Source organism: Sarcophilus harrisii, chromosome 2, assembly GCF_902635505.1.
Source record: "Sarcophilus harrisii chromosome 2, mSarHar1.11, whole genome shotgun sequence".
NCBI classification, from domain to species: Eukaryota; Metazoa; Chordata; class Mammalia; order Dasyuromorphia; family Dasyuridae; genus Sarcophilus; species Sarcophilus harrisii.
Window position 1 is genome coordinate 37812458 of NC_045427.1, and position 20211 is coordinate 37832668.

General features: G+C 41.0%; 1 protein-coding gene across 1 annotated transcript in view; it reads left to right on the forward strand.

Moving 5' to 3' along the window:
• Positions 1 to 20211, forward strand: part of HYDIN (HYDIN axonemal central pair apparatus protein) — a 404272-nt gene that overhangs the window by 157069 nt on the left and 226992 nt on the right. Inside the window, exons 10-13 of the mRNA XM_031949959.1 lie at positions 5326 to 5425; positions 13111 to 13229; positions 18250 to 18473; positions 19899 to 19966. Of these exons, the coding sequence (XP_031805819.1) occupies positions 5326 to 5425; positions 13111 to 13229; positions 18250 to 18473; positions 19899 to 19966 (511 nt within the window). The remainder of the gene's footprint in view (positions 1 to 5325; positions 5426 to 13110; positions 13230 to 18249; positions 18474 to 19898; positions 19967 to 20211) is intronic.

Genomic DNA, 20211 nt, shown 5'->3' on the forward strand with positions numbered 1-20211 from the left:
GTTCAATAAACACAATACTATCTATAATAACATATATCTATAATATCTATAATAGCATTTACATAAAGCTCATAGGATTGTATAGAACTTTATACATATTGTCTCATTTGATCCTAATAAAAACTGAGGTGTGGGGGCTATTATTATTTCCATCTTAAAGTTGAAGAGACTGAGCCACACAGAAGTGAAGTGACTTGCCAGCTAGGAAGGGTGAATGTTGAAAAGGAAGGGAGGAAAAGGGGGGGAAGAGGAAAGAGAGGAATAATCATCTCCATGCCGAGAGAGAGAGAGAGAGAGAGATGGTGAAGGGCAAACAATAAGGAAATGAGCAAAAGAGCAAAGAGCATTTTCATCAGTGAGGATGGAAGCCCATCTCACTCAATCGACCTCATAGCTGGGAACATATTGATAACTGCAGTTGTTTTTCAGACTCTTCCTTGTCTGTAGGATTTTGTGATCCCAGTTTTGTGGTATATTTTTCCATCGCCTTGAGGGGCTTCCTGCCTTTTGAGAAATGAGCAGAATCCACAGATGGTCAGTTCTAAGGTTTCCTGGATTTTCAAATGTACCAGTGTTTAGCTGCTATAAATAGACTGGGCCAGAAAGACCTGGCTGGGGGTGAAGAATAGGACTGTGTTCCCCATTTACTTTTTCAAACAGAAAACAAACAGTATTTCAGGGCCCCATTTCACATTTGCTATAACAGATTCCTTAAAGTTCAATTGGCACTGAATAAAATTTCATATGAGTTTCATTAGGTGTTAAATTATAATCAGCATTTGCCATGCTCCGGGTTACAATGTAATAAAGAAGGAACCATTCAAAATATTAAAATTAAGGAAGTTGGAACCAGAAGGATCCTTAAGGAACGTTTCGTTCAGTTCCTTCTTTTTACAGATTAGTAAACAGAGACCCAAAGAGAACTGGTTTACCCAAAGTCACTCAAGTACTTAAGTAGATGATCTGCAATTAGAACCCAGAGCTCTGGGCTCCCAGTCTACTTTTCCCCCACTCAGCCAAAAAAAAATGCTTTGGGGATTATTGACAAAGCATGAAATAAAGGATCAGAGCAAGAAATACCTCATACTCAAGAAACAAGCTTTCTTTTGAGGATGGACCAGCTTTCATGCTGCCTATTTAAAAATAAGTAGAGGAGTCTCATGATCCGGTGGCCCCAAAGGTCTCCCCCAGCCCTGACATTTCTGTGATTCATTGAAGCCTCCCAATTTTTCACACCAGTCATCGTGCTTTAAGGACAAAAGATGGCCAAAGCTGGTCAGCCAGGAGAGAGAGGAAGCCTGACTTAGTGTGATCGGAGAGGGATCCACTTGCATCTTGGATCTATGAGACCCTCTCTCTCCCATGATTGTGTCCCTGCTAAAAACCTGAACTCTAGGTGCAGAGGGCACATCCAAATCCTGTGGCTTCCAGGACTCGGCGTCCCATTGGCTCCCTTCCTAATCAATAGCAATCTTGCCTCCAGAATGTACTTGCTCAGGCTGATTAAGTTCATAAATAAAACCAAGTGGTTCCTTGTTCTCTGTTTTTCCTCCTCTTGTTTTGATGTCTGCATTTTAAACTGCTTTGTTCCCTTCTCTGCTTTTGACTCTGGCAGTTTGTTCATTTCCAGCCAGACTAGAAATAGAATATGCATTGGGGACTGTCTGAACTCAGAGCCTAATTATTTATCACATTGTCTTTCCTGGTTCTCCATTTAGTTAGTGGAAATGTGTTTCTGTGTTATAGATTTAGGATGTATTCATTACTTATGATCATCTGGCCCCATTTACAAGGCTCATAGGAAAACCACAGGCTATTAAAGGGCTACTTTCCCTCTTGCTTTCAAGCCTATTCCAAGTAAGCTTCTAGGGATTGTCTTTCTGGTTTTTTAGATGATATACATTTATTTGTGTTGGACAAATCCTTAATTCGTTGAAAAATAATTATTGAGTGCTTAATATATACTCGTTACTAGGTGCTGGTTATGCAAAAGTGAGAAATCAAGATGGTCTTTTCCCTTGGAAATTTCCACTAGAGAAGGGAGACATAAAAAGCAAATAGGTAAACACAATAACATGTAGAATATCATAGAGGCAGAGGAGGACTTGGGTAGAGAACTTGCAGGAAAATACGAGAAGGAAAAGATAAGTTTAAGCTGATAGGGAAAGAGGGATCAAGGAAAGGGACTACCTGCTCTGCACTCTGAAGGAAAAGAAGGATTCCCAAAGGTAGGGAAGTATTGCAGCAGGAAATGGAAAGACAGGCCTGGAGGGAAGAATGTATGGGAGGAGTGATCTGAAATAAGGGTGAAAAGACAGGTTGGTGGAGATGGGAGAGAGCCTTAAATTCCCAAACTTTTTAGTCTAGAGGCAATGGGGAGCCCTGAAAGCTTTTGAGTCACTGGTCAAACTGGTTCGTTAGGAAAGTTATTTTGGCAAGTGTGTGAAAGATTAATGCAAAGATTATGGAGGTAAAGAATCTAGGTGGCAGCTGATGAAGGACCAATGGGAAATGCAAAGAAGATGGCAAAATTGAAAAAAACTCTAGAGGCAGAACCCAAACTGATTGGGTAAAGGAAGGAAACAAGCATTTATTAAGTACCTGCTATGTGCCAGGGATTTTTACAAATATTGTCTCCTTGTCACAAGGACCCTGGGAAGCAGGACTCTGAGTGACTTGGGAAGTGCCTGAACCCGGATGTGAATATAGATCTGCTTGTGTACCTACTTTGATACTCAGCTGTGTTGGGGAGAAAAGAAAGAGCTAAAATTTACTCCAAACTGGCCCATTTCTGCTCCACACAAAGATAGAAGAAATACATCATCTTATATCTCTTCTGCCCTTGTGGCCAAATTCCTCCAAAAAGCCTCCACATTTCTCTCCTTTCACTGCCTTCTTAACCCTTACAATCTGCCTCCCCCTGCACCATTTCACCCGAAGGGCTCTCTCCAAGGTTACAGGCCATCGCCAAGCTGTCCAACCCAATGGCCTTTTCTCGGCGCTCATTCTTGTTGACCCCTCTGCAGTCTCTGACACTGTTTCTATTCTATTCTCCCTCATACCCTCTTCTTTCTAGATTTCCAGGGCACCACTCTCTCCTGGCCTTCCTGCCTCTCAGACCCTCCTAAATCAATTCATAAAAACATACTAAGTGCAAACTAGGCAGGTCATGCTCTTTAACTAAAGGGGTTCCCCATGTGTCTGTCCTGGGCCCTCTTCCTCCTCCCACTAGACTTGTCTTGGAGATCTTATCAGCTCCCAGGGATCTATTTACAGTGTCCATGGAGACAATCTACCTACCCCACATCTCCAGCTGCCTTTCATTTGACATTTCAACTAGATGTCCAGGAGACATGTCCCAAACTGAGCCCATATTTCCCCTTACACCTTACTGTCATATTACAGTCGAGGGCAAACACTGTCCTCCCAGGCCCCCGGACTCACAGCCTAGGAGACATCCTTATTCTCTCTGCCCCCAGTCTTTTGCCAAGTCCTATAGGTTCCTCCTTTGCAATATCTCTTTAATGTGTCCCATCTGTCTTCAGACACTGCCCCACCCTAGTCCCTGGATTATTGCCATGGCTGCTGGTGGGCCTTCCTGCCTCAAGTCTCCAATCCAGGCCATCCCCCATTCACTCACCCAACCTCCAACTCGGGAAACTCCAGGGGTTCCAAATCACCTCTAGGATCAACACAAAATCCTTTAGCATTCCAAGCCCTTCACAACCCAGCCCTCTCCTACCTTTCCAAGCTTCTTATTCCTCCCTCCTCAACATGTACTCTCCAATCCATTGGCCCTGGCTTCCTGGCTGTTCATAAACAAGACACTCCATCTTAGCAATTTTGGGGGGGGGGGCGGTCTCTGGGCATTTTCCCATGGAGCGGTCCTCCATGCTTAAAAGACTTTCCCTACTTATTCTAACTCCAGTTTCCTTTAATTCCCAACTAAAATCCCACCTCCTACAGGAAGTCTTTCCCAAGCCCTCTCAATTTTAATGCCTTACTTCTTTTAATGGTTTCCTATTTATCCCATACTTGGCTTGTTTGTACTTATTTGTTTGCTTCTTTTCTCCCCTATTATACCAGGAGCTCCTTCAGGACAGGGTTCTCTTTGCCTCATCTTGTATCCCCAATATAGGGTAACATTTTTCTAATAAAATAAATACTTAATAAATATTTATTGATTGACTGATGTGACTTTAAGATACTTAAAGGAAGAGATGTCAGTATTCTTAAATTATTGATTTTAATATGAATTAGAATCATATTAGAATATAAATTCTAATTGCTGCACCAGTTCACTCTTGTACTTTTCCTTTAATCCCCTTAATTGGTCATGGGAACAAAAGGCTTATCATACAAGATCAGGTTCTTGGTACAGCCAGGCCATTCTGTTTTCCCCCCTAGGTCTCTAATTGCTTATTCTATCATTAAAATAATGGGAAAATTAACTCTTTTGTCCCATGTAGTTTCATTTATGGTTTCATGAAATTGCACTCAGGAAGACAGGGCTTTGATGAAGCCCTTTGGAATTCAAATAGAACTCTGGTTCTCTCTGAGGACAACGATTGGTCCCAGCCCAAACTACACTTAGTCATTGTTTGGGTTTTTATGGCTCTGTTCTGTTCTGACTAGAAACACTGAGAGTTCCTCACCCCACCTTGCTTGATCTCTCCTTCCTTCCTTCCATCCATCCTTCCTTCCTTTGTAGGAAAATTACTTTTGCTTTTTTCTTACTTAGTGAACACACTATTTTTGGCTCATTTCTGATCTAGCCCTAAATCACAGAATGGGTATTGCCTCAGACAAACCAAAGACTGGGAAAGACCTTCACTTAAAAAGACCAAGGTCTCCCCTGCCTCAGAGGTCATCGCCGGTTGTCCTGACCTCTGTGTCTTGTCATTGGACTTAGATGACCTTGGCAGAGAGAGGGAAGCTGATGGCTTAAGTCCAATTTATTTACAAGTGCAGACCTCTCCCGCCTGAGATTGAAAGACAAGTAATAACACTTCTGTGTCAGACGGTGGCACTGATGGAAAGAAAAATGAATCTTCAGCCTCAGTTTCCACATTTAGGAATGTATCCCAAACACGCTGGTTTCCTGAAGTTACTGAGGCCCTTTTGGTACTACCATTTGAGGCAGTCAATCATAGGTGGTCACTCTGCTCCAGGCACTCTCCGTTATATGCCAGGCTGTATTTCATCCGTCTCCTTTTCTTTACTTTAAAATTTTCCTCTTCATACTTCAAGGGATTATAACGTGGAACTTATATCAAAGTTGGCTCTTCCTCTGATTGTTCAGTGATTTTTTTTTTCTTTTTCCAGGAAGGAGATGTTTGGCCTAATTCAACAACTCAAATCAGTGTGATCTTTTATCCTCGAGAAGCCAAGCTCTATCAGCAAACAATTTACTGTGACATTTCAGGTACAGAGTGTAAGGCCCTGCTCAGAGAGAGGGTGGGGATGGGGGATTTCATGGGAAACAGGCTCAGAGATCAGGGGGCTCACCTCCATTCTTGGCCCCAGGGAGCTGATTGGAGTTTTTTGTTCATGGTTAGTTCTAAAAAATGTTGTTCAAGTTCCTTCAAGGTCTAAAATCTGACAAAGATCAAAGAATTATGGTGAATTGTACATGAATCTTCAGGGGGAGATGACAGAGATCAGAGAGTTATGGTGAACTGTGTGTTCCATGTGAATCTCCAGGGTGGGGAGGGGTGTAGGAAAACATGCGGCTTGGGTTGTGCTGGGAGGCGAGATGTTGAAGACTGAGAGCTTCCAGTCCTCTGATCTGATCAGACACTAGGGAGCTTTGGGCTCTCATGTGGGTGCTGTATTTGGGGAAGAATGCGGACAATCTGGGAACCTTTCAGAACATGGCAATCAGGATGCAGAAGGGTCTAGAGCAGTGGTTCTCAAAGTATGGTCTAGAGAATCCTGGGGATCTCTGAAACCCTTTTAGAGGGTCTACAAATTCAAAAATAGTTTTTATTTCCAATATGGTGAATGTCTATAAATATAACCCAGATAAACAAAAATGCTTTGGAGAGATCCTCAATAATTTTTAATAGGATAAAGATACTGAAAACATAAGTTTGAGAACCACTGGTCTAGAGTGTGTCCTATTTGCTGATTGACCAAAGTACAGGGGATCTTTGTGCTGAATAAGAGAAAACTTGGGGAGGAGCTGATCCTTGTGGTAAAGCATTTGTAGAACCCTCTTGTGTGTGTGGAGGGTGGGATTCATCCTGTCTGGCCCCAAAGGAAGAAGCAGGAGTAATTACTTGGTGGAGCTCCCACCCTTCAGAGCTGTGGGCTCCTACTGGAGACCATGGCCTCCCCACCCTGGGGCATCTCCAAGGCAAGGTCTGGGGACCACTTGGGTTAATTGTAGAAGAGACTGGGTTGGGTGAGTTAGTCATGGAGGTCTGTTATAACTTTAAGATTCTAGCAAAACTGTCTGATTCTCATGTCAAAGCTCCACATCTCAGATGCCCAGGAACAGAATGACTCTCTTCCCCTGGCACTGAATACCACAAAAAGAATGTTCAGTTTAATGGGTGCTTGACCTGGCTTCCAGCTGAGAGGGGCCCTCTCAGTCTAGACTAGTCTGTCTTTTGAAAGTCCCTTCAGCACATGGGATGGATCCAGTCTCTGAGCAACCACTAGGAGAGATCCTTGACTTATCCAGGTACCATCTACCTGACAGGTTGTAGTTCTACTCAGTTTCAGAAGTGGCCCTAGCATGGATCCTGTGAGGATCCCCACATGACTCCTCTGAACCTAGAATCCCCAAAGCAGCCCAAGAACCCCTGTGGAGTTTGGTTAAGGTGTTCCATGTTCTAGGTACATGCAATGGAGCCATCTCCTAACTCCAGACCTGGAACACCCTCCCTCCTCATCTCCCCTCCTGGCTTCCTTCAGGTCCTTCCTACAAATCTCCTGTGCTGGAGGCCTCTCCTGATCCCCCTTAAAGCCACTGCTGCCCTTCTGTTGTTTCTCTCCAATTTGTCCCGCTGTGCAGTTGTTGGTAGTGGTCTCTCCCATTCAGTGGCGAGGTGCTCGGGAGCAGGGGTCTCTCTGTGTTCCCAGCATTCTGCAGGATGCCCAGCAAAGTGCTAAGGTCATCACAGCTTACTGATTCTGGTATGTTCTCTGGCCCACAGCTTCTTGACGATACCCAGTTAATGGTATTTTGGGGTAGTTTACCATTCTTGGTCAGTATTCAAATAGTATGTGACCTAATACCCTTATATTTTTATTTTTTAGTGGATTTATGTCTTTCAAATTGTTTTAATTAAAGCTTTTTATTTTCAAAATATATGATTGGATAATTTTCAACATTTACCCTTGCAAAACCCTGTGTTCCAAATTTTCCCCCTTCCTCCTACCCTCTCCCCTAGATGGCAAGGAATCCGATTTATGTTAAACATGTGCAGTTCTTCTATACATATTTTAGCAGATTTTATCTTATATCTTTTGTTTTCACATCACTTGGATTTCTCCATATTCTCTCCCCCTAGCTCTTGCCTCATCTCACAACCACAGCCATTCCTTACTAACAAAGTCTATAAAGAGGAAGAAGAGGGGGAAAATTCACCGACATTATACACAGAGTTCCAAACCTTTCCCCACTCGGCCCTTGCCAAAGAGTTGGGAGAGGAGCCTGCTCAAGTTGCTTCTCTGGCTAAGCTCGGCCGTCATTATGTCACAGCACTCACCTTCAACTGGGCTACAACCAATTCCTGGTGTAGGTCATTTCACTCGGAAGCCCGAGTGCTGCCGCAGTGATCCTGGAGAGCTCAGATGTGCTGACTGTTATCATTTTCTGTCTAAATGACATTCTCTCTTGACTTCTCTAGAGCATTTTAAAATGTACCTGGCAAGGGAGTCCTTTTATTTGTAAAGTAATTGCACAGCCTTTATTTGGGCAAATCCATGTAATTCTGTGACTTAAGTTGATAAATTATCTCATTCTTATTACTACTGTCGTCCTTCTTGCCACTAACAATAATAATAGGTGAGGGACAACTAGCTGGTACAGTGGGTAGAGCTTCAGTCCTGGAAGTTCAGCAGTCCCCGAGTTCAAAGGTGATCACCTCTTCTTGCTTCAGAGACTCAGTGATTCCTTAATATTAGGTTTGGGGCTGTTGCTAAAACTTCCTTGGTCTTGGATCACTGGAGAGCACCTCACTTCCTCCATACCCCTGATAGGCCTCTCTTTCCTGGCATGGAAACCTGTATTGTTTTATGTTATATATAATATGTATGTTTTATATATATTATATATAAGCATATAATATATGTAACATATATGTTATATATAAGTATACATTATATACGTATATTAAAACCACCGTGTTTTATACACTAAATCACATGCTTTTAACCAGATTTTTGCATACTAGCATATAATTTAGTGAGCATCTGAGAGACCCTTGAAATGGAATTGTCAAAACCAAGTACAATAATAACAACGACTCTTACTTCAATAACCCCTGAAGATTTACAAGCCTTAAGATGAGATAAGTATCCCAATATTACCAGCCCCAGTTCATTGCCCATAGAGTCTCCTGCTTGTAAGTGTCTGAGGCGGCCTCACGTCCAGGCTTTAGTCCTGATTCTCCGATCATGGTCGTAGAACCGGGGGGCCTTCAGAGTATCATCTAGTCCATCCCCCTGCCTCGAGGCAGGACCACACTGAAACCACAGTATCTTTAAAGACCTCCAGATAAGATACACTTGCCAACATCTTACAGCTGTAAGGGATCAGAAATTCTTCCTTCCCCTTTAACTTAATCCTCCTGCTGCAGCTTGTTATCTTTCTCCCACTTAATTGATATTCTTGCTTTTGAAAAATAGAGTTGGAAATCGTGATAGGTTAAATTCTGTTGGCAAGTTGCATGTATAGGATATGCCACTGAATGCAGCAGATGAATTATAACAGGACTCTTGTCATTCTCAGGAGCCAAATACGTTGGAATAATTAATGGTGCAAAAGAAAATATTTTGGGCCCCTCTTTTATTATAATACACCTCAATATATAAATATATACTTTTTAATGTAAAGTAGTTAAGTTAATAGATGGAGAAAGCTTTGGATCTGACAGTTATAAATCAGCTCACTGTTTATTCCATGATCTGTTTACAATTTCCTTTCCTGGCTACCCTGAAAGTGTGATCTATATTCTGGATACTTTGATTTGGACCAAAGAAATGCCACTTATTGTCAGTAGACTGAAGCCATTAGAATAATGGGATGGGCTAGGAATGGACTGAGCCATTTTTCACGTGGTTTCACTTCCTGTGTTGAATACCTTAGAGACTTATTAATGAAGTGCCACTGGAAAGAAATAATAACAATAAGCCAAAATAAGGTTGCACACAAATAACCCAGGGGGCAGTTATCAATAAAATATTTATGGTATGAGTGAGAGGGATTAAAGTTTTAATTTCATTTCTACTTCTGCTAGATGGTTGTAAATAAAACTTCTCTTTGGCTTGTGGGGTAGGAGAGGCTGTCTATGAGTAACTGATTGCTTTGGAAGGTAAGGGTGATGGTTGTGTATGTGTGTGTATGTGCCCATTTACAGCTTTCTCATAGAGTTGGAAAGGACCTCTAAGATCATTTGATCCAATCTCTTCATTAGAAAGGAAATTGGGGCCCAAACCAAATCATTGACCTCAGGAGTTGACTTTCTTGTGAATGTTTTTGCTAATTATATTCAAATCAAATATACAATCTTTAGTGAATAATTCCTATGGACAAGATTCTGTTGTAGGGACCACTAGAAGTGCCAGAATCCTCAGAGAGGATCCTGTCCTCAGAGTTGTTGGGAACAAGTCATAGACTTGAGAAAAATAAAATATTAGACTATGTAGGAAATTATAAAAGTCATAAATTTACAGCAAAAGGTATGTTAGGGACTATCTAGTCCAACTGCCTCATTTTATAGGTGAGGAAAATGAATCCTGAAAAAGTTAAGTGACTCCTGCAAGAGCACACGACTAATAAGCAGCAGAGATAGGATTTCAGTATAGATCCTGCAAGTGCGCACAACTTATAAGTGGCAAAGATAGGATTTCAATATAGATTTCCTCTCTGTTCCCAAACCCAGGACTCTTTCCAGATGCTATGTCTCCTTCCAGGGCACAGGTATTATGTGATGCTGTATACTTGTCCATAGAGTATATGTATATCAGTCATTTTATTAATGGTAGCATCGAAAGGGACTCCTAAAACAATTTTACTGTTACACTGTCTAACAGGTTCTGGGGGACACTCTCCCAAAACCAAAATCCCTGCAGGGCTATGTAAGGGTAACTCTCAAGGTCTGGGGATACTTTTCTAATAGTAAAGCTCACAAATCCCCCCTACCAGTATGTTCTCTCATACTGATTATCAGTTGAGATCAAATGCCAGATGGATTTAATGAGCTTTTTAGAAATGGGCATTTACTAAACAATTGATACAAGTGCCCCAATTTCCCTGGGATACACTCTTCCATAACTCCCATAAATGGCAATTCACAGCTCCCAGTTCCTGGACATCCTTTTCCCCCTTGCTGGGGTCCTCACCAAGCCCTGCTTTAGCTTGATAGAGCCTTTTTCCAGGCCCCTTCTAGAGAATGAAGCTGCCTATCTTGGAGTATCTGGTTTATCCTCAGCTCCTGACACTTATGTGGCAATTAGCTGTCCTGGGAACCCCACTAGATCTAAAATCCCCACGGGAAGTCCAAAACCTTCTGATCTGATTAATTCAATAACCATATTCACAAATCATTAAGCTAGGTAGTTTAGGGGAGATGAGGTTGTTGATTGGTTGAATGAATAACCCCCCCTCCCTTATAAATAGGTAACATAAATAGTAGACATGGTCCCTTTCATAAGGAATCCAGATTCTAAATGTCAGAAAGGTAAGTCTCAAAAGGCTTTGATCTCTGATGTTATTCAATGGGGGGTAATTTTAACTCCATACCCATTCATTCTGTGCCTACTATGTGCAAGGCAGAATACTCCCGTGTCAAAGATCTCAGAGGGCCAAGTAAGGAGCACCGGAGCCTTAGTAAAATCGCTCATTTTAAATGGTGCATTAACAGGCAAGTCTTTCTGCCTGAATTAGAGCAATTACAAATTATTCTGATGATAAGTATTCAGTATTCAGATATACACATTGAGAGAGAGAGAGAGAGAGAGAGAGAGAGAGAGAGAGAGAGAGAGAGAGAGAGAGAGAGAGAGAGAGAGAGAGAGAGAGAGAGAGAGAGCGCGCGAGCTCTGGGTCTTTCTTTCTCTTCTCTTTGGGAGAATTTGTAGCTCAAAGCCGCAATAAAAACTGTTCTCTAAAGATAAGAAACTGGCAATACTTCTGTTCCCTAAAGGTAAGATATATCTCTGAAGCTGACTGAATTATCATTCCTGCTGCCCAGTATAAAGAGCTTCTGCAGTAATACTGACTTGGCAAGTAGCTGATAATTTGTCAGACAGAATCTGGTCTGGGAAGGGTGAAGAGGAGGCGGGAAAGTAGAGAGAAAATAATGCAGGTTCAATCAATCAGTAAATCAGTGAATAAACAAACATTTAACTAAGTGCAAAGGGAGCAGGGAAGAAGATTGCTGTTTTTAAGAAGCTTCCTTTCCCCCTCCAGAGGAGACATCCTGTTTGTATGAAAACACACACACATACCCCATACCACACAATAACTGGGGCATGAGTTTCTGAGGGAACTGGGAAAGGCCTATGTGGAAGGCTGTGTCTGAGCTGAAGAAAATTAATCATTCTAAAAGACCAAGGAAGGGAATTCCACCTAGGGGAGATACTCTGAAGAAAGGCATGAGGCAGCTTGTGCAAGGGTGTGTGTAAGGAATAGCGAGAAGGGCATTTTGGGGGATAGAGAAGTAAATGAAGGGAAGCAGTACATAACGAGGCCGGAAAGGGAGATTGGAGCAAGTCGTGGAAGGTTTTAAATGTCAGAGGAGTTGGAACTTTATCCTAGAAGTAAGAGGGTGCCACAGGAGCTGATTAAGCAGAGAAGTAGCATGGTCACTTCTGATCTTTATAAATATGAGTTTGGCCACCACATGGGATATGGATTTGAGTGGGAAGGCATTTAGGGAAGAGAAACGGAAGAGGTTATTGTAGGGGGGGTCTGAGCATGAGGTAATGATGGTGATGATACAACTAGAAAGAAGAGGATGGCTTCCAGAGATTTGTGGATCTAGGATTAACAAACTTTGTAAACTGATAAGGGAAGAGTGAGGTGTTGAGAAAAACTTTGAGGTTGTGAAGCTGGATGATTAGAAGGAAGATGCTGTCTTTTACAGAGAAGAAAATTGGGGAAGAGGAGTGAGTTTAGGTGTTTTATTTTTTTCTTTCTTCTTCCTTCCTTTCTTTTCTCCCTTCCTCTCCTCCCTCTCTTTCTCTCTCCGTCTTCTTCTTTCTCCCCCTTTCCCTCCCTCCTTCCCTCCTTCTCTTCCTTCTTCTTCTTCTTCTCTCTCTCAATCTAAAAAGTGAGTTTAGGTATTTATTTTTTCTTTTCTTCTTCCTTCCTTTCTTCTTTTGTCTCTCTCTCTCTTTCTCTTCTTTCCCCCCTTTCCCTCTCCCTTTTTCTTTCCTTCCTCCCTCCCTCCCTCCATCCCTCCCTTTCTTTCTTTCTTTTTTCTTTCTCTTTTTCCTCTCTCCTCTCTCCTCTCCTTTCCTCTCCTCTCCTCTCCTTTCCTCTCCTCTCCTCTTCTTTCCTCTCCTCTCTTCTTTTCTCTTGTTTCCTCTCCTCTCCTGTTTCTTCTCCTCTCCTGTTTCTTCTCCTCTCCTGTTTCCTGTTTCCTCTCCTGTTTCCTGTTTCCTCTCCTGTTTCCTGTTTCCTCTCCTCTCCTGTTTCCTCTCCTCTCCTGTTTCCTCTCCTCTCCTGTTTCCTCTCCTCTCCTGTTTCCTCTCCTCTCCTGTTTCCTCTCCTCTCCTGTTTCCTCTCCTCTCCTCTCCTCTCCTCTCCTCTCTTCTCCTGTCTAAACCGGAGAGGCTGGTTATGAGGAGCAAACTGCCAGACAGAACTGGAGGAAATGGATTTCAGACTGCACATAGAGAGAATAGTCTTTTAAATTTTATTTTTCCTCCTCACAGGCAGGGAGTGCCGGTTGCCCCTTCGAATCAAAGGGGAAGGAATGGGACCCAAGACTATCTTCAACTTTGATGTGTTAGATATTGGTAAAGCTTTTGTTGGATCAGTACATAGCTATGAGGTAAGTAAAAATGCCACTCATAAAGTCATTTTATGATGCTCTTGCTTTGATTATTTAAAAAAACATTTTATCTTGTTAAATATTTACCAATTGCATGTAAAAAAGTTCTACATTAATTTTTTTAAATTTGAGTTCCAAATTCTCTCCCTCCTACCAACTCTTCCCCCACTCCCTAAAAAAGGCAAGCAATATGATATCAGTTTTACACATTAAGTGATGCAAAATACATTTCCATATTTTCCCACGTTTGCAAAAGAAAACACAAATACACACAAAAGCAAGAAAAGTAAAGGTTAAAAAGTGTGCTTCAATCTGCACTCAGAGTTCATCAGTTCTCTCTGTGCAGGAAGAACATTTTTCATCATGAGTCCTTTGGAATTATCTTGGATCATTGTCTTGATCAGAGTAGCTATGTCTTTCACAGTTGATTATCATTACAATAGTGCTGTTATTGTGTACAATGTTTTTTCCTGCTTCTGCCCATTTCACTTTGCATCAGTTCATGTACATCTTTTCAAGTTTTTCTGAAAGCATCCTGCCTGTCATTTCTTACTACAGAATAGTATTCCGTCACAATCGTATACCACAACTTGTTCAGCCATTCCCCAATTGAAGGACATCCCTACAATTTCCAATTCTTTGCCACTACAAAAAGAGTTGCTATATATTTTTTGTATAAAATAGGACATTTCCCTCTTCTTTGATTTCTTTGGGATACAGACCTAGCAAGGTATTGCTGGATCAAAAGTTATATCATTTTATAGCCCTTTGGGCATTGTTCCAAAAGGCTTTCCAAAATGGTTCACACTCACCCACAGATAGAGTCCCTATTTTTCTGCACCATTTGTTATTTTCTTTTTCTCTTTGACAACATTTTAATGTCACTTGTACATACCTAGAAGTAATCCGGATAGGTGTGTTAGCAGAGGACCATCACCTCCTCCTTGCTGCTTTGGCTCTGATGTAAAGCTGTCTCTCATCTCTCCAGCTCCAGCCCTTTGCAGAATTGCATTGGTTCAAAAGAAATGTGAGATGTGCAAATTTAGACACATCTCCACTCCTCATGTTCATGTGAATCATTTGTGCCCAGCCTGTGGTAGGGTTCGGGCTCATGTTGGTCTGATTAGCCACCACCGGACACACTGTTCCTTGACTCCAAGAAAGTGATTGTCATTTTGGTCCTCTTCCAAACAAAGGACAAGATCCAACCATCCAGGGCTTCACAATGCTAAACTCTTAGGCCCATCTCTTCTGAAACACTTAAACTTCGCAGTGCCTCCGTAATGCCCTGGTTTTGAAAGAAAAAACAACTTAATGGGAAATAAGTATAGGGCGAGAGAGTTAGAATTCAGTTCAGAACTATTAAAAAGCCTGCTGTGCTCAGAGCACTGTGCTAGACATTGGAAAAGATTTAAAATTTAAATCACAATCTCTGCTATTAAAAAGGCAACTGGACACAAAAACAGGCAACTATAATACACATTTCACATGATAATACTATCAAAGGAGAAGAGAATAAAGTGTTATGTGTGAGGTCAAGGGGGGAAAGTCCTGAAGTGGGGAGATCAGTGAATGATTCATGGAGAGGCTGGTGTTTGAGTTGGCTGGGCTTTATAGGACAGGTAGAAATATCACTGTACACCCATCCAAAATAATCAGAATCATTTCCTTATCCCAGTATTATCTTCTAAAATTGCCTCCAGAGCAACTTGCTTTCTTAATAAGTTGTCCATTGGAAAACCTTCATTTCAGCTCCAAAATACATACAGTATTTCTGTAAATGTAGTAAATGAACTTAATTAACATATATCTTCCAAATATTACCAAACATTGACAATAAACACACATACAACAAAATGAAGCAATATTAAATGAGCCAGTGCATTATACTGGAGTGTTTTGAGAGCTACACATTGGCAGGGAAGGACAAGGTAAGGTGTTCTCTTACAGGAAAGTTTTGCTCTCTCTGCATTTTAAATGCTGATGCCTCATTACTTCTCTCTGTATCAATTTATTATTTTATTTGAGACAAATTTGAATAACTAACCTGTTGCCCTTAGTTAGTGCTGATCTTGGCAGATACAGAAAAAGCAAACCAAAACCCCAGGCAATGTACAATCCTGGGCCAAGAGTCAAAATCTTGGGTTTTAGTATGAATTTGCTATTAAGCTAGCTGTTTGACCTTGGGCAATAATAATTTTTATGGGAAGTAGTATCTGTTGCATCATGAAGAAGACAATAAATTTTTCAAATCTATGAAAAATGGCAGGGATGGGGTGGAGTGAAAAATATCACTTCACAAATAATTGAAGTAAAAATGATAAACCAGAGAGGTAATCAAGAAGATGGCAACATACTATCCATGATATCTCAGGAAAGAAAATGAGGAGCTCAAGAGTGATAAATAGGCAGTACTATCATCATCATCATCATCATCATCATCTTTTCTACCATGGGAGCAGACAGGAGTGTCCAGCCAGTAATTAAATCTGGAATCATTCTCAATTTTACAGGATAGTTGTTTTTCATTTCTTTTAGGTGTCAGGTACTTTTGTGCATCAGATAGGGGAGTTGGACAAAAAGGGACTTTGAACTCCCTTCCAGTCATAACATTTTGTGATTCTGTGCTCAAGAGCTATAGTAATAGCTAACTTACATTAAGTTACACTATCATAACAGCATTTTATGCCTGAAAAGGCACTGAGCAGAAGCATGGTATAGTGTATTTAGAAAGAACAGTATTTGAAGAAGCCCCAAAGAGAGACATGAGCAGGTCCCCATTTCACAAAGCTTTCTTCAAAGATTGCATAAAGAATCTTAAAAGAGAGAAGAAAAATGGGGAAATGAAATGATATCATTGCAAGAAGCAATGGGAAAACTGGAAAAAGAATACAATGAACAAAAAAAATTAATTGGCCAATTGCAAAAGGAGTTAAAAAAAGGTAACGGAAGAAAATAATACACTAAAAATTATAATCAGACTAATGGAAGTGAATGACTCAATAAGACTTCAAGAATCAGTCAAACAAAAACTAAAAAGTGAAAAAATAGAAGAAAATATATCTCCTAGGAAAAACAACTGACCTGGAAAATAGATCTTGGAGAAACAATCTAAGGATTATTGGGCTTTCTGAAAGCCATGATGAAAAAAAGAACCTAGACATTATCTTGCAGGAAATCATGAAAGAAAACTGCCCTGATATTTTAGAATCAGAAGGTAAAATAGCCATCAAAAGAATCCATTGATCACTTCCCCCCAAAGAGATCCCAAAATTAAATCCCCAAGGGATATCATGGCTAAATTCCAGAACTATCATATCAAGGAAAAGATATTGCAAGCAGCCAGAAAGAAACAATTTAAACATCGGTGAGCCACAATTAGAATTACCCAGGACCTAGTTCCACCTTAAAGAATCAATGGGCCTGGAATCTAATATTCTGAAAAACAAAGGACCTGGGATTATAGCCAAGAATAAGTTATCCAGCTAAAATGAGCATTATCTTTCAGGGAAGAAGATGGACATTCAATGATATAGGTGAATTTCACCTATTTCTACAGACTTTGAAGCCAGGAAACCTCAGATTTAAGATTCCCCTTTGAGACATCATGTGTGTATGACAAGCCACATAATCTCTTGGTGTCCCCCGGGCACTTCTCTGAGAAGAAACAGATCTGACCTGTTAGATGGAGTTTCCTCACCCATTAGAATGGAAGCTGCTTGAAGACAGGAACCTATTCTGACCTCTTTTATCTTTCCAGTGCTTAGCCTAGTGCCTGGCACATAGTGAGAGCTGAATAAATGCTTCTCGTTGAAAGCTCTTTACCAGTGCAGTCACAGGCACAGGCCCATCCCCTTCCCCTGCTGAACATCTATATGTGAAACAAGATTTAACCAGCGAGAATAAAAAGCATGTTGGAGATGGCTCCTACCTCCAGAGAACTTGCATTTCAGATGAGGAAACAAAACATAAACCTCAAAAAGGCACCGATTACTAAGGGCAACTGAGATCCCAAGTGTTACCAGAGGCCAGTGAGGGAGAAATCTCGATGGGAGAGTAACCTTGATCCAGGGCTTAAAGAACCAGGCAAGCTTTGGAGTAGAGGAAGAGAAGGAAGAGAGGAGGAGAACAGCGTGAACATAAGAAATGAGAATGCTTTAGACAGGAGGTTGACTGGAATGTCTGAGTGGAGAACTGGGAGAGATCACTTTGGAGGCTGGGCTGATGTTCTGCAAGTTCCTCCCTCCCTTAAAATTCTGTGAACACTTGGGTTTGCATCAAGATTATTGGTAAAGACCATTGAAGGGGGTGAAGCCGGAAGTATAGGACAAAGAATCCTTGTCATTCTGAATCTTCATATTCGGTTCAATTTACCTCTAAATAAGTATGAGATCCAGCTAAGCCCTACACTGTGAGACCATTTCTGTGATGAGTTTGGGCTCTTGGAACTTTGCTTTTTCTCCTGGTTTCAGTGATTTAACTCCTCTACAAGACAAGGGCTGCATATTTAGCTACCTCACCTATTTCAAAAGTGTCAGAAAACATATTTAAAGCGTCTCAGAGAAAGCATCCATCAATGTGTGGTTATCATAAATGTTTATGGAGCCCTAAGATAAAACATAAGAACAGCATTTGTCTGCTTCCTATTCTTGACTTCTTATATTCCACACATCAAGGAGTCAATAATAATTTTTTCAAAAAGCAAACTTTTTGGTACCTGTATTTCAATATATTTAGTTGTCATGCATTTAAAATGTTGTTCTAAGTGGGGGGTCCATAGGCTTAAGCAGACTGTGAAAGGGGACCATGACCCAGAAAACAGCATTTCAGAACCACTGCATTACTTGTATCATTTTCTCCCTGCTACCTTTCTTTGCTTAGAATTCCTGTTACTTTTTCTGCTTTAATCATCTCAACCCAGTGATTCTATGGAAACAGAGCAGTTCATACCTTTGAAAAGAAGCATTCATTGTAGAGCTTTTCATTCTTGCCTTCTCTCCCCCACTCCCACTTCCTGTAGGCCATTCTGTCCAACAAAGGCAGCATTGATGCTCTCTTTAATTTGGAACCTCCAACAACACCTTTGGGATCCTGTTTCATCTTTAACCCCAAGGAAGGTATCGTGGAGCCTTCTGGCCTACAAACTATACAGATTTCCTTCAGTTCGAACATCCTGGGGCACTTCCAGGAAGAGTTCCTATTCAGTATCAATGGATCCCCCGAACCTGTGAAACTGACTATCAGGTAAGGAGCTTGAATCAGGACTTCAAACATAGGTAAAATTTCGGTTTTCTGGAACATTACTCCCCATAGGAATACACAAAAAATAAGTCTTTTTTTCCTTTGTGCTAACATTTCCCCCACAGTCAGCTGGAAGCAACACTGGACTTTGCTATAGATGCTATCCTTGGAAAGAGCAGTGTGTGACTTAGCTGCTAAGTCAAGTTCAGTGACCTTGTTTGCCAATATTTAGAAGAATGATGCTTTCTATATCAACTGCCCTTTCTCTGTTTATGTTCTAACTCCCTCAGCAAGGAAGGAGACTGTGAATTATCCTACCAGCCTTTGCTTTTATATGAACACTCGATCTCATTAGTCACAGGGCACATTGCTGCTTTAGTTAGGGGAAAAAAAATCTGGGACTCTCAGCATTCATTCATTCATTTATCTAACAGACATTTATTGGATTTTAAGGTACTTTTCTAAAGAGTGGTGGATCACAGTTCTGCTACTTAGTACCTGAGGGATCTCCTTCCTCTGGACCTTGGATTTTCTACTCTCTAAAATAATGGGAGGAGTTGGATTAGGCAATCTCTAAATCTCCTTCCCCTTTAACTCCTATTATTTTCTTCCCTCGATACTAATGATATTAATAACTTTTCATGATGTCATTTGGTTTTAAAATGAGTTTCACCTGTACTATCTCATTGGATCCTCACAATAACTTTGTGATTAGGTAGGGTAGGGATTATTGTTCTGCTTATAGGTTGTTGCAGGATGAGGAAACAGGCTCAGAAAGTTGTGTTCCCCCTTTTCCCAGCCAAGGACTCATAAATAAAGGGAGAAGGGAGAGATAAAACCTCATAGATGGTTTGGAGATGGCTGGAAAGTGGTCCTCTGATGAACCTGTAATGGCAGTGGCATACCGGTGGTTAAATCAATTGTACAAAAAAAACCCAGGAGTTTATTACAAAGAAGCAAATGTTTAATGGTGGTAATTGTGCATTAGCAACAAAACTTTTCTATATCCAGGCATCCGTAATCATAAAATAAGGCTTTTATGTGGGAACTTACACTAGACTTTTTTATTTCCTTATTTATTTAGAATATTGTTTACAATGGACAGCCCCACACATTTGTTTTTGATGTGAATTCACATTTTGCATATTATATTTCTTGTGCTTTAGCACTCAAAGTAATTCCATTTTGACATAATTCTGCTGAGGTTGTTGGGTTTTTTTTTTTCAACTAAATGAGTTGGTGCAATAATGACCTATGGCATCCATGGCTGTTCCCCAAGTGACATGTAAGGTCGAGTCCTCTCATGGGCCAGCCTGTGATTGTTAGGCGTAACCCTTCCCTGGGCCCCATTAATGGCAACAATCACCAGGGATCTTCAGGTTACTCATGGATTTGTTAATTCTTTCCCTTTCTGTTTCCCATATACAGAGGCTGTGTCATTGGGCCGACTTTCCATTTTAATGTTCCATCCTTAGATTTTGGGGATGTCTCTTTCGGTAAGTTTTCCCAGGTTCTTAATCGAAGATTCCAGAGAATGACCTTCCACCCTTCTGAGGTTTCCATACTTGTGTTGTGATTTCTGTGGCACAAAAAAGCTGACTTGGACAATTATTGGAGAATTAAAGAACTATTTGTCCTATTGGTCTTCTTTAGTATATAAATGACAATTCCACAGACCAGGAAGTCTCAGGTACATTTCCAAGTTTCCTAGTTGCCATGAGCCACGAGAGTTTTCTTCTCT